The 19,614-nt window shown below is 47.1% G+C and overlaps 1 protein-coding gene across 1 annotated transcript in view; it reads right to left on the bottom strand.

Moving 5' to 3' along the window:
- The window catches only part of slc4a3 (solute carrier family 4 member 3), a gene marked incomplete at both ends in the record, with an annotated part of 476,263 nt that overhangs the window by 215,375 nt on the left and 241,274 nt on the right, over positions 1 to 19,614 (bottom strand). Inside the window, one exon of the mRNA XM_084311393.1 lies at positions 2,249 to 2,493. Within this exon, the coding sequence (XP_084167519.1) occupies positions 2,249 to 2,493 (245 nt within the window). The remainder of the gene's footprint in view (positions 1 to 2,248; positions 2,494 to 19,614) is intronic.

The raw sequence follows: 19,614 nt of genomic DNA, 5'->3' as shown, positions 1-19,614 counted from the left end.
CCCCTTGAAAACTTTGGAATGTATTTATATAGTACATGATACCTAAGCACATACAGTACAGATATCCTCATAAGTATCTATTAATTCGTATCAATTAGATACTCTTTGGGCTTGTTTTTATCTACTTAGTCTGAAAGAGTTGAACAAATTATTTTCGCTAGCAAGATCTCATTCGATTATTCATTCCATTAAGCCTACTGCCACCAGGCACATTTAAAGAAATATAATCTGATTGATTGGGGTAATGAGGGACTTAAAATTTGCCTATAGATTATGCATTTAACTTGTCGGCGAGGCTATTGAGCCGTACTGTATTGTACCCATTGTGCAATCTGTTAATAAAGTTTTCAATCAATCAATCAATCAATCAATGCCGTTAGAAAATCAGGATTTCTGCGATCGATACCTGCTGTCTTTTCAGGTGAGGCGGCCGCTCGCAGTATTGAGTATTAAGTCTGGTTCGAATTAACGAGACTGAATCAGCGTTCGAGGGACAGGGAAAGCCTGGATTCAAACATCGGGTTAATTGAATCTGGCTAATGGGACTTTTGATCGACTTAGTTGAACCAGGTACGGGGAATAGGGCCCTGGTGTGACGTAATTCATAATCTTGAATCTGATTGGATCTCTGATTATTCAAAGATGGTGACAGGTGTGAGAGAACGGCCAGATATGTCTGGCATCTCTGTTAAAACCTTCTACTAAGAGACCAGATCAATTTAACACACATATTTTACAATTAAAAACTATGTGATGAACACTATAATAATAATAATAATAATAATAATAATAATAATAATAATAATAATAATAATAATAATAATAATAATAATAATAATAATAATAATAATAATAATAATAATAATAATAATAATAATAATAACTTTATTTGTATAGCACTTTTCATACAGAAGTTGCAGTTCAAAGTGCTTCACAACAGTAAAAAATACAGGCATAAGCGAGCATAAAAAAGATAGAGAGGTAGCAAGGTAAGGTAAGGTAAATCACAGTGTTTCACATTAGGATCTAGCATCCCAATAGGCCTCTCTGTTTACAGTTTCATTCAGTAATACAAATAATAAAAATAGGATAGACAGTAAAAAAAAGTGCGGTTTGATTCAGTTAAAAAATTGGCTAAAAATAATAAAATAGAACGGACATAAAATAGTTCATACAACAGGGTATTTAACATACAACAGAGCAGTGCATCAGTAAAAAGTTATTACAACAGAGCAGCGCTCTTACAATTACAGTGCATAGGAGGCAGTGAGATAAAATTTGCATAGAACCGACACATGAATTTGATAGGAAGTGTATACAAGTAGGCAGTATGCTAAACACTGGAAAAGGCATGGGAGCTTTAAAATAATTCCATAGGAGCTCTTAGTTTGTTTTGTGATTCCATTATGCCTTCCACTAAATAAGTAAGACAACTGACAATTATCAGTACAAACCTTACATTCAGAAGTTCAAACTCACAGTGTTGTAACTGAAGGCAACATTGCTGGCTGATAAATCTCTTCTGTGAAGCTCTCCAGGTTTCAATGTAGAGCTATAACAATGTCTTCTTGCTTTCCCTCTCTCCATTCATTTTCACTGTCCTTCTCTCCTCTTTCTCATGAGCAACATGCTACACACACACAGACATGCACACACACACGAACGCACATACACAGGAACACTCACTCACTCACTCACTCACTCACTCACTCACACACACACACACACACACACACACACACTCACACATTCATCTTTCTTTTGTCAGCACGTCTTTATCAATGGTGTCATCTTTCATTGGTCAGGCAATTCAAAAACGCACAACACACACACACCACAAACATGATCTACGGGTATTTTGTGCCTGTGCTGCGGAACCAACTCAACATATGACACAAAAGTAAAAAGAAGAAAGTAATATAATATATAGTGAAGCTGCTCTGCTCTGGAACACCTTGTCAGCATTTAGACTTTGCTTGTTTCCTCCATTTATTGTATATTCTGTGTCACCCTCTTTTAATATTGTATAATCTATTCAGCATATTATATATTCTCACTGATGTTGCCATGTTGCTCTTATAAATACCTTAATTTGATGTTAAATGCATTGCAATTTCTGTGCCATTGTGATGTTGATTGATTCCCTGCACTAAGATTATGGTAGTCCCATATCCCTCCCCCAACAAACCCTGTCTCCCAACCCTTTTCTCCATTGGTCAACAGACCCGACACATCAGTCTCATGTTACCTGTAGTTGGTCGTCTGGCTGCTCTGTAGGCCTGGCTGCCACGCCCTGTCCATCTGCCTCCGCCTCCTCTTCGTCTACCTCATGGATGGTGGGTGTGACCTCTGAGGGCGGCACGGAGGTCTTTTTTTTCTTCCGTTTCTTCTTGCGCCAGCGGTCCACGTTGTGCACCCTCTTGCGCAGACGCTGGGGCGGGGGCAGGTGGGTGGACAGGGGGTGGTGAGTGTGGTGAAACGTGTGTCTGTGATCTACGGTGAATCAAAGAGATTGTGGCGTCAAACCGGATATTATACTGTGTATGAAACGTTACAAATTTACATTTAGTCATTTAGTTGATGCTTTTATCCAAAGCGACTTACAACTTCTGTACAACAAGTCAGCAGGAAGGGTACAACTCTGGCAGCCAGGGGTAAGTAACATTGTTCGTGTCGAACTTGAGTGCAACAGTCTTGAGTGCATAGTAGTATAGACATTAGAATAGTAGGTACAGTAGTAATATTATAACAACTGCCCCTCACTGACACTGGAAGGGCAGGCTATAGTTGGGAACAACACGCAAGTTACACATTAAGACTTGCTCTTACAAAATCAGTCACATTGACCCAAAAATACATTTTGAGATGTATACACCAATGTAAAGATGATAATGTTAGCTTTCCAATGATACAAATATCATCTTTCTACTACAAATATCAAGCAAGTTATGCCCTACTACATATCGGATGTCACCAAAACGTAAGGTTATGTATATAACCAAGTTCTATGAATTATGGTGATGCTCAGCATCGGTTGCATAATATCTCGCTTCAGTGGATATGCACTGAATACATTTCAAAATGTACCTTTACATACCAACATCCGTCTGACCACACCCCCATCTGCTGCCTACATAAGAAGGGGTGGGGCTACACACTCATCTCCTTCCCAACAAATTTCACCACAATGAAAGATCAAGGGCCGCAGCGGCGTCCTGATGCTGAGCGTCACCATAATTCATAGAACTTGGTTATATACATAACCTTACGTTCTATTTCATTATGGCTCCGCTCAGCATCGGTTGCATAACAGGAGCTGAGCGGGAGCCAAAGCTCGACAAATGTACCCCGCTGAGGCCCCCCACAACCATCAGACCGGGGAGGACCGAGCCCCCCGACCCTCCCTAATGGAGGATACCCTCCCTACTGGAGGCTTACGGGAGGGAGACGGATCCGACCGTGCGAAGAGGAACTCAAGCAACTCAACGCACAGGGTGAGCAGACCGTGGCTTGACCCCACGACTACGCACACGCACAACCCGCATGCCACCAGGGAACGAACGGAAGGAACAACCCTCGTTACTGCCCCCAAAATCACGGGGTCAAGAGCAAACCCAACCCCGTGGCAAGGCTGTAGCAGTGGAGCGCGAAGGAAGACCCAGACCCACTGAAGGGACTGGATCCCCTGGAAAAAGGGGGCCCGGAGAGGTCAATGACGCTAGGCATCAAGACCCCACCAGGTGGTCACTTAGTGACACCGCCCCCCACATCGCCAGCGTATTCGGATAAGGCCCCTCCAAGAGCGGGCCCTTTCCCCCCAATAGCACACCGCCTGGCACACTGACCCTGCAGAACAGGCAGTCAGCATGGCCGTAAGCACTCAAAAAAGGTTAACCAACGGAAGCAGGCAGCGCACCGGGGAAACCAGGCAGCAGGCTGTAACCTGAGCCTGGAGCACTGCGGACGAGACAGGCGCCAAAGGAGTCAGCTGAAAACAGCCCCCCCGGCGGAAGGGGCGTATGCTGGCGTTGTTGATCACCATGACAAAGCCTCCATTAAAAAAAACCCACCCAGAGGGGTCGAGGCAGAGAAGCCTGACATGATTGGCAGACGGCATGAACGTGCAGGGGCACACTCAACCGGGTAACCCGGGTGTAGCTAAGGGGCTACACAACCCTGACTGTATTAAAGATTGTTTAGATTAAACCACTACTAAAGAATATTAATAGCCAGACAGTACAGTTAGACAAAATGGCGGACACTCAATTGACTGCGCGGGGACAGGGATACCAAGTTAACAAGCATTTTAATAGTCATAGCAACATACATATAATTTATTACGGTTCTCCTTTAATAATAGAATGTCAGTGCAACAAAGCCAGCGGTAACGAATAGCTCCTAGACTACGGATACTCAACCGGTGGAGCTCTGAATGGAGTGAGACGAAGCGAGGCGATACAGGGAAAGCAAGATGGTGGCTGGAGACGATGGTTTCTCTCTAGAGCTCCTGCCCCAGAGAAACTGTAGACTGGTCGGATAATCCTGTCGTCGCTGGAAGAAGGGGTCTCGTACGGAACCGGTCCTTGTAATCCTAGCGCCCGATGGCAGGGTTAATAGCTATTAATCCAAAGCCTGTTGGCATAGATGGTAGCTAGCTAGCTTCGTTTGTACGTGAAGCTAACCCGCAGACGGTCTCCAATGAGTAGTTATATCCAAACAGCGCTGGGTTTAACTATAAGTCTCTCCACATTACTTCGCTTACACAAGTCACTATACTGTGCCAATAATGGCTCGACAATATTATAGTCGTATCTAAGTAGCCATTAGCTCTCTGTAACGATACACCGCTATCGGTCTGTGTACAACTGTACCGGACGTCTTACACTCTCGCTCAGCTAGTTTTCCTGTTATGCTACTGCCGCTGCTGCTGCTTGCACCGTCTACACAATATACTCTCTGGTCCCCGCTGGGCTCAGCCTGTTCACCTGCACAGAATCAATGCGCTTGCTCTGGGCTTGTCTGAACATGTCTGAACATGTCTAGGGGGCGCGTCTCTGGCGCCTAGTCGTTAAGAATGGGATCTACCATAAGCGAATGGAGAATACTGTTAGGCAAACAGATGACGTAAAGATATATATCTTATATATAAAAACAATATATAAGTTATACAAAATAATAAACGCAGACTTTCAGTGTTAATCTGGACCTTCAGAACACCGGGAGTTGACTCTGCTCCAACACACCAGGGAATCAACCACCCTCTCGGTACAGACGGTGGTTGTTCCTATAACCCCTCAAGAAAAAACTCCAAAACACACCTGCGGGTATACACTGGCTATACCGCAGTACAAGTGTTTCAGTTTTCAAAAAAGGGTTATTCCAAGCCTACGGGTCGACGAAACATTACTTCGGACCGGGCTCGGCGGCTCGGGGAGCACAGGGTTACCAGAGGAGGTCCAAGACCACCCCAACAGCCCCCTCTTCGCCACGCCTGAGAGAGGAGCGAAAAGAATGGAGAACCAGCCCTAAGCACACGCACTTGGTATTCCCAGGCGGTCTCCCAACCAAGTACTAACCAGGACCGAACCTGCTTAGCTTCCGAGATCGGACGAGATCGGGCGTGTACAGGTTGGTATGGCTGTAAGCCATTACGATAGTGCAGAGTACAACATGTACCCAACAAAGAGTCTCCATAACGCCTAACCCTGTGACACCCGGGCCGACCCGGCATTTTTCCCCCCGAAAAAAGCACAAGTCCCTCAGGGTACCAGAACAGCAGATCTGCATCCCCGGCGGACAACGGGTTAACTGACCTGGACCAGCGCGACCAGACCAGTCCCGTGCCCTAACCACGCCGACATGCCCCCTCCAGAAGAGGGGGTAGGTATGCGTGTCGATCTAAAACATGAAAAGAGGGCGCCACCCAGACAGTTCCATTTGTACCGTGCTCAGTGGCCCACCCCAAGGGCGTGAGACCCCTCTACCTATGTTCTGATCTATTCCGTTAACATCCCCCAGATATGAACGAGAATTCATCGAGACAACCTAGTAAACTGGCACTCGGAAGAGACAAAACTCCATCCCAGTTGCCCTATAAAAACGCTGTTTTAATAACAAGCAACCAAGGCGCACTTAGCCCCTGCGTGATTCTTAACAGAAACACCCCGAGCCAGCACTATGTACGCGTCGAGACCCAAACACATCAATGGATAGTCTAGCAAGACACCAAACATTGTTCCTCCAAGTCGCCTGGGAGAACGACACGGAGCCGTCGTGCTTCATGTTCCTTCCTCTTTTTATTTAAAAAAGAAAGAAACACAGACTGACATGAATCCCACGTGACGCAGCTGAGGGTAAAAATAGTTTACCTTTTTACATCCCGCCACCCTCGCAACAGGGAGGAGACGGAAATCCCCAGAGAGACTTCCCACGCAAGCTGTATAGATTGAAAAGAATATATTCGAACATTGAGCTATGTAACACTTGGGTTAGGGCACTCCGAGGAGGAGGCACTGAACCAATACACACTCAATAATCGAATTGAATCTAATACACACACAATAGAGCAGAACTCCTTTTTGAAGTTCTACTCACCTTGACAATCTGAGAAAGAGGCTCTGAAACTCTGAGGAGGCTCCCTCACAGGGAAGGAGAGTCCGAACTCACAGAAGGCACTTCTATTTGAGGAGGAGCTTCGTGAGGAGGAGCTCTGACAACTCCCTGAAACAGATCCATAACATGGACCCGAACAACCCACGGAAGTCTTACCAACAGAGACGCGCTCAGTGACTTACTCTATGGCGGGGGAATTTCCGCGGTGCACACGCCCAATCTTCCAGGGCGTGGGACCAGGAAACTCCCCCCCCCCCCCCTTACCCTGTAACGTGCCGAACAGCAACGTGACAGGAACCTTGAAGGACAGGTGGTTTTAACCCCTGACCAACAGAAAAAAGGGGAGGCAAGGATTACCAGTTCACCCCTTTACGACCCCTCACCCATGATACGATGTAATGACAAGTAGAGCATGACAAAGTCATAGCCTGCTACATGAAGCATCGAACAGCCTCACATAGCTCATGTGCTAACCTGCTATCTGATTTTTACTAAGGAAAAAACACAGAACAGAGAGGGCCCCCTTTAAGAGCCCCGGTACCAGACTTACATATGTGCTTCTGTGGGCCAAACCTAACCCAGTTGTAGATCACAAGACACACACAACCCTTCATCAGAACAACAAAAATGGCAAAGTACACTCTTGCTACAGAGGAACGCCGTTTTTCATAACTTGAGAATACAGAATCCTCGATTACATATTGGCCACAGGCCTTGCTAAGCACACATGATAAGTGACCAAACAATCTTTTCTTTAGGACAAAATTGTTTCTCAAGCGGAAAGCACAACCCCAGCAATTAAGCAGAGGGTTACATCGTATCCCCACAAACACAGTGACACAATATATTGTAAACAACATGTCTGAGAGGAGGGTGGGGAAGCCCCAGGGAAACCGGGGGGACCACCCCTCCTTCCTTACCCTTGATACGACCAAGTTGAACAGGTAACCCTGTTAATATGTGAACACACTGTTCATTGTCATTACAGGCTGAGAAAAGAATTCATTCCTCAATCACATGTCACTAAGCATAGCTTCATAGGTTAATTAACCCCCTTAGTTGTGAGTTCACGTTACATGAACACACATGTTCTCATCACAACTAACCAGATCATTTTTACACATGTAAACAACAACCCGATTTCTATGGAGAGAGAAGCTATACAAGTGACAAGACAATTCACACAAAACACGCGTCGTATCCTCAATGTATTGCAGCAACACACGTTTTGGAAAACATCGTTATTACTAGGGATGTCCGATATTATCGGCCGACCGATATTATCGGCCGATATCGGCAGTAAAATGTGATATCGGAAAATATCGGTATCGGTTTAAAAAAAAAGAAAAACAATAACAATATTTGTTATATATATATTCAGTGAAATTATTACTTACCTGAAATTATTCCGTTTTTTGGGGGGGGGGGGGGGGGGGAAACCCTGCATATATCGGTATCGGTTGATATCGGTATCGGAAATTAAGAGTTGGACAATATCGGAATATCGGTATCGGTAAAAAAGCCAATATCGAGCATCCCTAGTTATTACAAAACATTTAGAAGGGAAGGAAAGAAGAAGTGTTTAAAGTCCGGTCGGGACCTTCCTACCCTGAGCGCAGGCCAAGAAACGGGACACCGAAGTTGAACACAGCATCTCCTGTGTTGGCGATGAGGGTAACGTCGCTGCGCCACCCAGCCGCTACGTTTCTCCATGTTGACGCAGTCCTCGCTGGCAGGGCTCCCGGTGTAGGTTCGACTAACATCCTCTGTCAAAGATGACGTCGTAGTCAGAGTGTTTAAGGCATGTTATAGTCTTAGCAACGTACAACAGTGTAGCATCAAGCTAACAGCCGCTCTCGACTGATAGCAACAAGCTAACGTTTCCTAGCCTAGTGACACAACGGGCTAGCGCCGCAGCTAACAGCTGACTGGCTAACAGGTAGGCCACAACTAGCACGCAAGCTAAGCAGCTATCACCTGAACTGTACACAACGACATAACAAGCCACACTTCAGACAGGCCGCCGTCTGAAACCCTCCTCATCCTTTAAGAGAGAAGAGAAAAAGAAATGTCAACACAGTTTACAACGGTGATTTTACCAGACATACGGCGGAGCCGGCACAAGTCCCATCTGGGCTGCAGCCGACTTGAACATGGATCTTCCGATAACGAACATCCATGCCCACATTTCCTCGTTAGGGTGTACTTTCACTTTTATGTGAAAGATGGGGCCTGCACAGGACAGAGAAGCATCCGCTTGTCCAGAGAATCCTGGGATCACCAGGTCCTGGTCGCGGCCCACTAGTTGACCATAATGGGCTTCAGACCAAGATCCTCCGCCGTCGCCTAAGAGGCCGAACAGAGGACCCTAATCTTGGGCCGGCTTTCGTAAAAATTGTCAGCTAGCCCCCATAGCACTAACAGACAACTGGCGCTCGCAAGCAAACATTACTCACCCAGGCTCGAAAACCAACCAGTCCCTCACAACATACTTCCACAGTCCAGCTGCATGGCCGGAGGGCCAAACCCATCCAGCCGCAGCAAAGGGGGACTGCAGTTTGGGGAGTATATCAGCGACGCAAGCCCCTAATACGAAAAAACCGGTGGAGGTTTATAATGATCATCATCTTCGAGACACTCCAGTGACGAAGACAATATCGCCGTATTTTCTCGAAAATAGTGAGAGAGAAAATAAAGATATAATGTCAACGTATCTCCTTGTTCTTCTGTTTTCCTTTCCTCACACTAAATATTTTCAAGTGGGTATATAACAGGCACTTCTTTGTGGATGAAATTTGAGAAGGAGATGAGTGTGTGGCCCCACCCCTGCTTATGTAGGCAGCAGATGGGGGTGTGGTCAGATGGCTGTTGGTATGTAAAGGTACATTTTGAAATGTATTCAGTGCATATCCACTGAAGCGAGATATTATGCAACCGATGCTGAGCGGAGCCATAATGAAATAGAACATATTGTGGAGAAAAAAGCCTTCAAGGTTTTCAGTACATTTTGAGACATTTATTCAATTTATACAACGGCATGCAAATTGCTCAATTCTGATTGGCTGAAACAGTCAAGTTAGACCTGGTTATTTCTCATAACCCACGCTCGTGATCCCAGAACCCGCCCACAACCGAATTACAATCACGCCAGTTCGACTTTTTAGGAAAAACCAAGATGGCGGACAATAATCTTTACGAATGGATGTGTTGAAAGCATCATAACTAGGGATGTCCGATATTATCGGCCTACCAATATTATCGGCCGATATTGGCATTAAAATGTGATATCGGAAAATATTGGTATAATTCTTTTTTTTACATTTCTATAATCTTTATTTACCCAGGCAAGCAAGTAAGAACAAATTCAGATTTTATTTATTGTCAAAAGTATGCATAATGTTATGTTAATTCCACAACAAGACATATGTAATGTTAATTACCTGAAATTATTCAGTTTTTTGGGGGGGGAAAACCCTGCATATATCGGTATCGGTTGATATCGGTATCGGAAATTAAGAGTTGGACAATATCGGTATATCGGTATCGGTAAAAAAGCCAATATCGAGCATCCCTAGTCATAACGACTAATTCAAAAACGATTCTGTCTTTTTTTTTGGAAATACTTTTTCTGCGGAAGGTTTTAAAATCTTCAATTAATGTGTGTTTATTGTATAGCAATAAGGTTGGATGAATGCGCCAGTTGTATAAAAGCCATTACACCACGCGCAGTCGTGGGTTATGATAATTAAACCATGCCTAGGGGGGTATAATTCTCATAACTCACTCCTGCGCATGACGTAATGCTTAAGCATTCACACAATTATTAACATAATACCAAACATGATAACATTGAAACCTTGCCCATTTTTGCTTCGCTCTTTCTCTCACACATGCACACATACACCCGCATGGGCCGCACCCGTGAATGCACACACGCAAGCACGCGCGCACGCACGCACGCACGCACACACACACACACGCACGCACGCACGCACGCACGCACGCACGCACGCACACACACACACACACACACACACACACACACACACACACACACACACACACACACACACACACACACACACACACACACACACACACACACACACACACACACACACACACACACACACACACACATCCGGACACATTATATTATAGAATATAGAATATCAGGCTATATAAATTACCTTATTATAGCCATGTTGCATATCTATGGATCGGGACAAATCTAATCTTTCCAATGGTAGAGTTCAATCTGGGTTTTGTATTACAAGAACCGTGAATGAAATCTGTAAATAATAAAGTTAATTATGGACATTGCTCCGCCATTTTGGATATGTTTTTCCAACTCGGATTGTTGCTAAACTTTCACAGAAGGTAGATACAATAACTGCGCTCCAATATATGCCAATTACGTTCAGTTGTGTGATAGATAATCCAGAGAAATGAGGGAAAAAAGATAAAACAAATGGCGTTGCGTCAATTTATAGCGTGTACACAAATACATTTCTACGCTTCAAAATAATATTTCCCAGTCTAAATTAGAGATAATTCATACGTATTATGAAAGCCAAGGTGTTGTTTTATTAGAATCTGTTAAAAGCCCAAAACTGACACAAATCCGTCATTTGAGATAAAAAGGCATTTCTATGTAGATTTGCCAGTGCGACTTCCGACTGATTCTGTGAGAGCATGTCACATATTATCTTCGACGGGTCCTACTAATCACCCCAAAGTACCAGAAAATACCCTACAGTACCTCAAAATACCGCAAAGTATACCCCAAAATACCCCAAAGTATACCCAAAATACCGCAAAGTACCCCAAAATACCCCAAAGTACCCCAAAGTATACCCCAAAATACCAGAAAATACCCCAAAGTACCCCAAAATACCCCAAAGCACCCCAAAATACCCCAAAGTATACCCCAAAATACCACAAAGTACCCCAAAATACCCCAAAGTATACACCAAAATACCCCAAAGTACCCCAAAGTACCCCAAAATACCCCAAAGTCCCCTAAAATACCCCAAAGTATACCCCAAAATACCCCAAAGTACCCCAAAATACCCCAAAGTATACCCCAAAGTACCAGAAAATACCAGAAAATACCCCAAAATACCCCAAAGTACCCTAAAATACCCCAAAGTACCCCAAAATACCCCAAAGTATACCCCAAAATACCCCAAAGTACCAGAAAATACCCTAAAATACACTATTACACTAGCACACTATTACACTATTACACACTATTACACACTAGCACACTATTACACTATTACACAATATTACACTATTAGGGGTGGGACGATACATCGATCCAGATCGATACATCGATGTAATTATCAACGATCGAATCGGATCGATGCGATGTAATAAGATCGATTCATATCGATACTCTTATTTTGAAAATCCTGTGGCGAGTCGCATAACTGATTGTGTTAAATGGGCATATGATATCATCTCATATCGATCGCAGGCACCTGAATCTAATCGTATCGTATTGTATCGTGAGAGACTTTGTGATATCGGCAAATATCGTATCGTTGTCCAAAGAATCGATATCGTATCGTATCATGATGAAACTGGTGATTCCCACCCCTAATACTATTACACTAGCACACTATTACACAATGACACACTATTACACTATTACACAATAGCACACTATTACACTATTACACACTATTAGACTAGCACACTATTACACACTATTACACTATTACACACTATTACACTATTACACACTATTACACTATTACACACTATTACACTAGCACACTATTACACTATTACACACTATTACACTATTACACTATTACACACTATTACACTAGCACACTATTACACTATTACACACTATTACACACTATTACACTATTACACTATTACACACTAGCACACTAATGTTTCGAGAGGCTGGTCAAGGACCACATTTGTGCCTCTCTCCCCAGTGATATGGACCCTATGCAATTTGCATACAGGACAAACAGGTCCACTGATGACGCGGTCACCCAGGTACTGCACAGCACTCTCTCCCACCTTGACCGTCAGAAGGGGGGCTATGTGAGACTGTTGTTCATTGACTACAGCTCAGCGTTCAACACCATAGTCCCCACCAGACTGGTGGACAAGCTGATCGAGCTAGGCCTGAGCTCCGCCCTGAGCGCCTGGGTACTGGACTTTCTGAGTGAAAGACCCCAGGCGGTCAGGGTGGGGGGTCAGACCTCCAACACCATCACCCTGAGCATCGGGTCCCCCCAGGGCTGTGTTCTAAGCCCCCTCCTATACTCACTCTACACACACGACTGTGCGGCCAAGTTCAGCTCCAACTCCATTGTGAAGTTCGCCGACGACACGGTGGTGGTGGGGCTGATCTCGGACAACGACGAGAAGGCCTACCGAGAGGAGGTTGAGGTACTGGAACGTTGGTGCCAGGACAACAGCCTGCTCCTGAACATTGGTAAAACCAAGGAGCTGATCGTGGATTATAGGAGAGGACAGCAGGAGACACACACACCACTGAGGATTAACGGGGCTACCGTGGACAGGGTGAGCAGCTTCAAGTACCTGGGGGTCCACATCTCAGAGGACCTGACATGGTCAACACACATAGACACAGTAGTAAAGAAAGCGAAGCAGCGCCTCTACCACCTGAGACAGTTAAGGAAGTTCAGAGTATCGGGGAAGATACTCCAGTCCTTCTACTCAGGAGCTGTAGAGAGTATCTTGACCGGAAACATCACTGCCTGGTATGGGAACAGCACGGCACAGGACAAGAAGGCCCTACAGAGAGTGGTGCGCTCAGCCGAGCGTACCACGGGTATTGCGCTACCTCCCCTGCAGGCTCTATACAACAAGAGGTGCAAATCCAGAGCCTGCAGGATAATGAAAGACCCCCACCACCCCAATAACAGCCTGTTCCAGCTGCTGAGGTCAGGCAGACGCCTGCAAACTCCAGCGACTAGGACGGAGAGGCTTAGGCTAAGCTTCTTCCCCCAGGCCATCAGAGCCTTGAACAATGAACATTGAGAGACACAGAAACTGAACTATCCACACACAAGCACATACACGACACGCACGCTGAGCACGCTCACACACTAGCAGCCACTTTAACACTCATGCCGCACACACGCACACTTATGGCCAGAGGAAAGGCCACTTAAAGTAGTATTGTTGTGAAGGATCAGATTAAACCGAATATATATATTTATTTATGGATATATATTTAATAGTATTTGTATATCGTTTGATATCCCTTGTATATTCCTTGTACATATACACTGAATATCCCTTTAGTCTACTAACAGCCCATAATAGTTTCATTCTCTCATTGGACAAGAATTTGGCGCCAGCAGCCAAGCCCCTTGGTTCAAGTTCAATCGTGCCGACGAACATGTCGTTACTAGCCCCGGTTCCGCGTAGGAATACGTCTGGTACTATTTGTTCACAGCGCATATATATATGGCGCAAGTAAAGTAGAACTTTTTAGTCCCTTAGCCCTTAGTTCTATACCCTCCAACCTAGTGGCAAGACGTTAAGCCTCACCCACGATACACGTGTGGTGCAGTATGGTCAATTTGGCCTCAGAATGGCATTGAGACATCGTGTGGATTAATAGTTGAATTGTCATAGTTTGGCACTATACCGTCGAGTGGGACGTATTTCTATTAAGTTAATAATAGTCTATTATGTATGGTGCATCGTTCGGTTAGAGTTATAAAGTGAGCAGTACCCCCATCGTTTTCCTCGCGTTATCTAGAGTCTTAACCAGGCTGGGCAGACCACGTGTGGTGCTTTCATCCGAGGAGTTCTGGGCTAGGACGAGTGGACCTGCACATTGGATTACCTTACCCGGACGACGGCGAGCCCTACACGGCTTGGATTATCTACTTGCTTTGGGTGCTTTGATTTATGCCATGGATAACAGCCAACACTGGTGAGTGTTGGAACTACCCCCCGAGAGGCGTCTAGGTGAGACGGCGCTCTACCCCGAGTGAGGTCGCCTCACGTCTCTTCGTTGTGGACCGGCAGCTACCGTCTACAAGAGGGCCCAACGGTATTCATCTGTGGACCAAGGTTCTGTGGGCACCGTGTTCAGCACTCTGAATTCTCCCAAGAAATCGTTGGCCAGATGGGATATCGCCAGCGGCTCTCCTAACCCCCCCCCCCCCCCTACTGTACTGACTTACAACCAGCGGGACCCCCTTTAGTGTATCCAGCTATAATCATTTAAGTACCATCGCTATAGTTCCCTAAAGAACCAGGTTGTATACTTGCTTCCTGCGTAACCAGAGATTGGACATTCAATGTTGATTTGCCTCCGAATACTCATTTGCCTTACAAGTGCATTCAAATCATAAATGTCATTAAGTGAACGTTGTATATACCCTTTGCTATATATTAAATATTCGATTTATACATTTGTGTGGACTTGGTTTCATGGTGGGAAAGTGTTCATCATATCTATATCATGTACTGTGTAGCCAGTAGTTAAAGTACATAAAGCGGTAGTGGTTTAATGATACCATACTTATCAATACAGTCAGGGAATTGTACCCCTCAGTTACAATTGGTCCTTCGAGCCGGATGGTAACTAGTGTAATATTAATATAGTGTTATTAATATTGAAATGGCCTATGATGAACACTCCACGAAACGGTCCTCCTAACGTAGAACGCCCGCGGCGCAGACGACAGACACCTCAGTACTTAGAGGATTACGCTGTCAGTCAACTACCTAGCCTTCGACAAACGGTAAACGCGGTAAAAGTAGAAAGTAAAATTATGTCTGACCTTAACGACCAGGTTACCCCGACCACAGAGGCCCTAGTGGGTTCTAATGTAACTGACCAAGCTCACGGTGGGGACCAGGAGGGAGCTGACATGCCTTTACCACCCGCCAATACCGAAGAAGTAGTCCCCGACCAGCCCCGGGAGGAAGACAACCCTACAGAGAGAGAACTCTGCACGGAACAAGATGAGGAGAGCGCCGAGGAGATAGAGCTCCAGGACTCCCCAACGAGTACAGCCAGGAGCGGCTCACCTCTACAACCGTCTTCCCTCAGCGAAGCGGAGAGGATGCTATCACAGGCGTTCCTCGTCAGCCTGACAGCCTCTACCGAACGCGATCGACTCCAGGGTGAACGCGATCGACTTCAGGGTGAACGCGATCGACTCCAGACACAGCAACGGAGCGAAGAAGAGCGCATACGCCTGGAGATGAGACGCCTTCAGACGGAAGAGAATATGGCAAGAGACCGAGCAGACACCCAGCGTGCCGCTGCCGGTGCCCAAAGAGAAACAGAGCGCGACCTCGCTCTCATCCAGCACGAAACAGAGCGCGACCTCGCTCTCATCCAGCGCGAAACCGAGCGCGACAGACTACAGGGCGAGCGCGACAGACTACAAGCCGAGCGCGACAAGTTACAAGCGCAGCTAATGGAGCAGCTGATCACCAAGGCAACACCCTCTCCCTCCGCCAGGGGTTCAAGGAACTCGTCGAGACAACAGTCAAGGGCAGCGTCTCCTAACCGAGCAAGCGACCCTGAACTTGACCAACAGACCAAGCCTATACCCCCCGCAGACCCCCTTCCCCGACCGGTCCAAGTGAGACCCAGCTACAAGGAAGGAGCAGCATACACTGCGGAGAAGCTAAATAAACGACTACAGGATCTAGAGGACCTGATAGAAGAAGAAGAGGGAGAGGAGGAGAACCAAGCCCGACGACAGCACAGTACTCCACCGGACCAGGAGGTCCAGTACAGCCCAGGCTATACCCCCGCGGCGCTGCGCTACAGACCCCCGACTCTATTCACGGGTGAGCATGACGCACGACCAGCCCCGAGGAATAGCACCTGGACCAGCCCACAGAGAGGCGCAAGAGGAGACTCGCCTAGGAGGCCTCTCCCCCAACGCTCGCCGATGTATCAGCCATCCACGGCGTCATACATTGGTACACCGACGTTTCCAGACTTCACCTATGAGAATCGAGCACAGTACACGGAGCTCCGGATGTGCTTAGAGACAATGATGGTGGATGTCGCTGATGAACGCCACAAGTATGCAATATTACTGAAGCACCTGAAAGTACCCCGAGCGCACAATATAGCGCTAGCCTATGCCACCTCTACGACCCCATACACCGCGGCTCTAGCAGCGCTGGACCAGAGATATGGACGTATATGGGATTACGTAATCCAAGAGATAAGGCATATTGATCGCCTACCCCCAGCAACAGACAATCGCTCATTAGACGACCTGTCTATAAAAGTGCAGTCCCTGGTAGGGATGCTGGGAGCGCAACGAGAAAAGGGTATGCACGAGCTATACGCCAACTCTAACGTCGAGAGGATTTTAGAGAAGCTGCCACCCGCCAGACAAGAGCGCTTTAGGCGGCAGAGAGACCACCGTGATCCTAACGGTCCCGAACCATCCCTCCTCGATCTAGCCGACTTCCTGGCGAGAGAAGTCAGAAGCCTACGACTGGATACGTTCGTGCGGAGCACACCAAGCTCCAGAGAGGGACCCAGGAGAATAAACGATGGAAGAAGATCAGTGACTGTCATGCACCAATCAGAATCAGTACCGAGCAGTAAGAACCACAGTACCCCCTCGAGAAAAGAGAAGTGGAAGATGGTGTGCCCGTACTGCGAGAAGGAACACTGGCTGTCACAATGTGACCTGTTCACAAAGATGAATGCAGAAGAAGTGAGTCAATGGATAAAGTCCAACAGGCGCTGTTACCGATGTGCGCGCAGTCACCAGGCAGCCGAGTGCCGCCTAAAGAAGAGGTGCAGTCGGTGTGACGGAGCCCACCTAGATGTCCTACACGACAGTAACAGAAGAAAGCCTGCACCTGCACCATCGAGCAGCACCAAGGCAAGTGTCATGTACATTGACCCCGCCAGCAGCAGCGGCGCCCAAGTGCTCTTAAAGGTAGTCCGTGTAACATTGAGCTACCAAGATAAAGTCATGGACACTTACGCCGTCCTTGATGACGGGTCAGAGAAGACCCTTCTGCTCGCGTCCGCTGCGGCCCAGCTGGGACTGCGGGGGAGCGAGAACCAAATGACGATTCGGACAATAAGAAGAGATTTAAAGACGATAAAAGGCGAGAATGTCTCCTTCACTATCGCAGCAAGCGGGCAGCCAGAGCGACGGTATAGGATTACAAATGCTTTCACCAGCCAAGAAATAGGACTATCACAGTACACCTACCCCATCGCCAAACTGATGGATAAATATGTGCACCTGCGTCAACTACCTATCCCGCTCATAGACGGCGCCACCCCGACCCTGCTGATAGGCTCCGACCATGCAGACCTCATAGTCCCGATAGACCGGGTCCATACAGGACCCAGAGGCTGTCCTGCAGCAGTCGAGACCCGCCTAGGATGGACACTACAAGGCCCCCTCGCTAAATCTCTCAACCGAACAGCAGCCACTAGCTGCCTCCACTCCAGAGTGACAGAAGAAGACACAACTCTCCTGCAGCATGTCGAGAGGCTATGGACACTAGAGACAATGCCCTTTAAGAACGAAAAGAAAGACATTCGTTCTAAAGAAGACATTTACGCCATAAACCTCCTCGAGCAAGGGACAAAGAGAGTCACAGTCGGCGGAGTGATGAGATACGCAACTCCACTCCTGAGGCGAGAGGGAATGCCCACCTTTCACGCAAAGAAAGACGCTACGGAGCGGTATCTATTGAACACAGAGCGGCGCCTAGCCAAAGACCCCGCTCAAGAGAGTGTGTACCGCGCTGAGATTGAGAAGCTAATCACAGCGGGACACGTGACAAAGATTGACATTAAAGAGGCCGATCAGACGACCGAATCATGGTACGTGCCGCACCACAAGGTCCACCACAACGGCAAGGATCGCATTGTGTTTAACTGCAGCTACCAGATCGGATCCCAGAATCTGAATAAAGAGCTCTTGCCCGGCCCCACACTCGGCCCCTCTCTACTAGGCGTGCTACTACGCTTCCGCCAGGACAAGGTGGCTATCAGCGGGGATATCAAAGGGATGTTCCTGCAGGTGAGACTAGTGGAGGAGGATAAGCCCCTACTGCGGTTCCTATGGAGAGAGAGGATCGGAGATGAGCACCCAGCCATCTACCAATGGGAAGTCCCCCCCTTCGGAACCACATGCAGCCCGTGCTGTGCTACATTTGCACTACAGAAACACGTCGCAGAGGACCCAGCAGCAGATGAAGAGGTCCGACACAGTGTGAAGAACAGTTTCTACGTGGACAACTGTTTACAAAGCGTTTCGACTCAAGAAGAAGCCGAGGCTCTCCTACTCAAGCTATGCGCCTCCCTGATCAAAGGCGGCTTTGATCTCAGGCAGTGGGCCAGCAGCGACCCGCACGTATTGAGCAGCCTCTCCCCCGCGGACAAGGCTGCCAGCAGCGAGACCTGGATGGCGACCATCCCAGGAGAAGCCCAAGAAATGACACTAGGATTAGTCTGGCGCTTCAAAACAGACTCGCTCCACTATAGACACAAACCCCTGACCACGGAGCAGGGAAGGTCGACGGCGATACCGACCACCAGACGGAGTGTGTACAGAACACTCGCCAGACAATATGACCCGTTGGGATGTATTCTACCTTACACCACCAGGGCAAAGATGATTGTACGAGCACTATGGGACAAGGACCAGGGCTGGGACGACCCAATACCCGCACCCCTTGCCTCCACATGGAGAGAATGGGAGACGGAACTCCGCTCACTCCCAGGCGTCAATATACGCCGCAGCTACTTCCCACCCACAGTGAGGCCAGAGACATGCAAGATGGATCTACACGTCTTCAGCGACGCCTCCGAAGTAGCCTATGGTTCAGTGGCCTACTTGCGTGCCCAAGAGAAGGGAGGAGAGATACACACCGCTTTCATCCTGGCTCGCTCAAGAATAGCCCCACGAAAGCAACAATCTATCCCGCGTCTAGAGCTCTGCGCAGCCCTAGCAGGAGCGCATCTAGCCACGTTAATCC

Source organism: Notolepis coatsorum (assembly GCF_963971535.1).
Source record: "Notolepis coatsorum genome assembly, chromosome: 3".
NCBI lineage: Eukaryota > Metazoa > Chordata > Actinopteri > Aulopiformes > Paralepididae > Notolepis > Notolepis coatsorum.
This window is presented reverse-complemented; position numbering and strand designations above follow the sequence as displayed.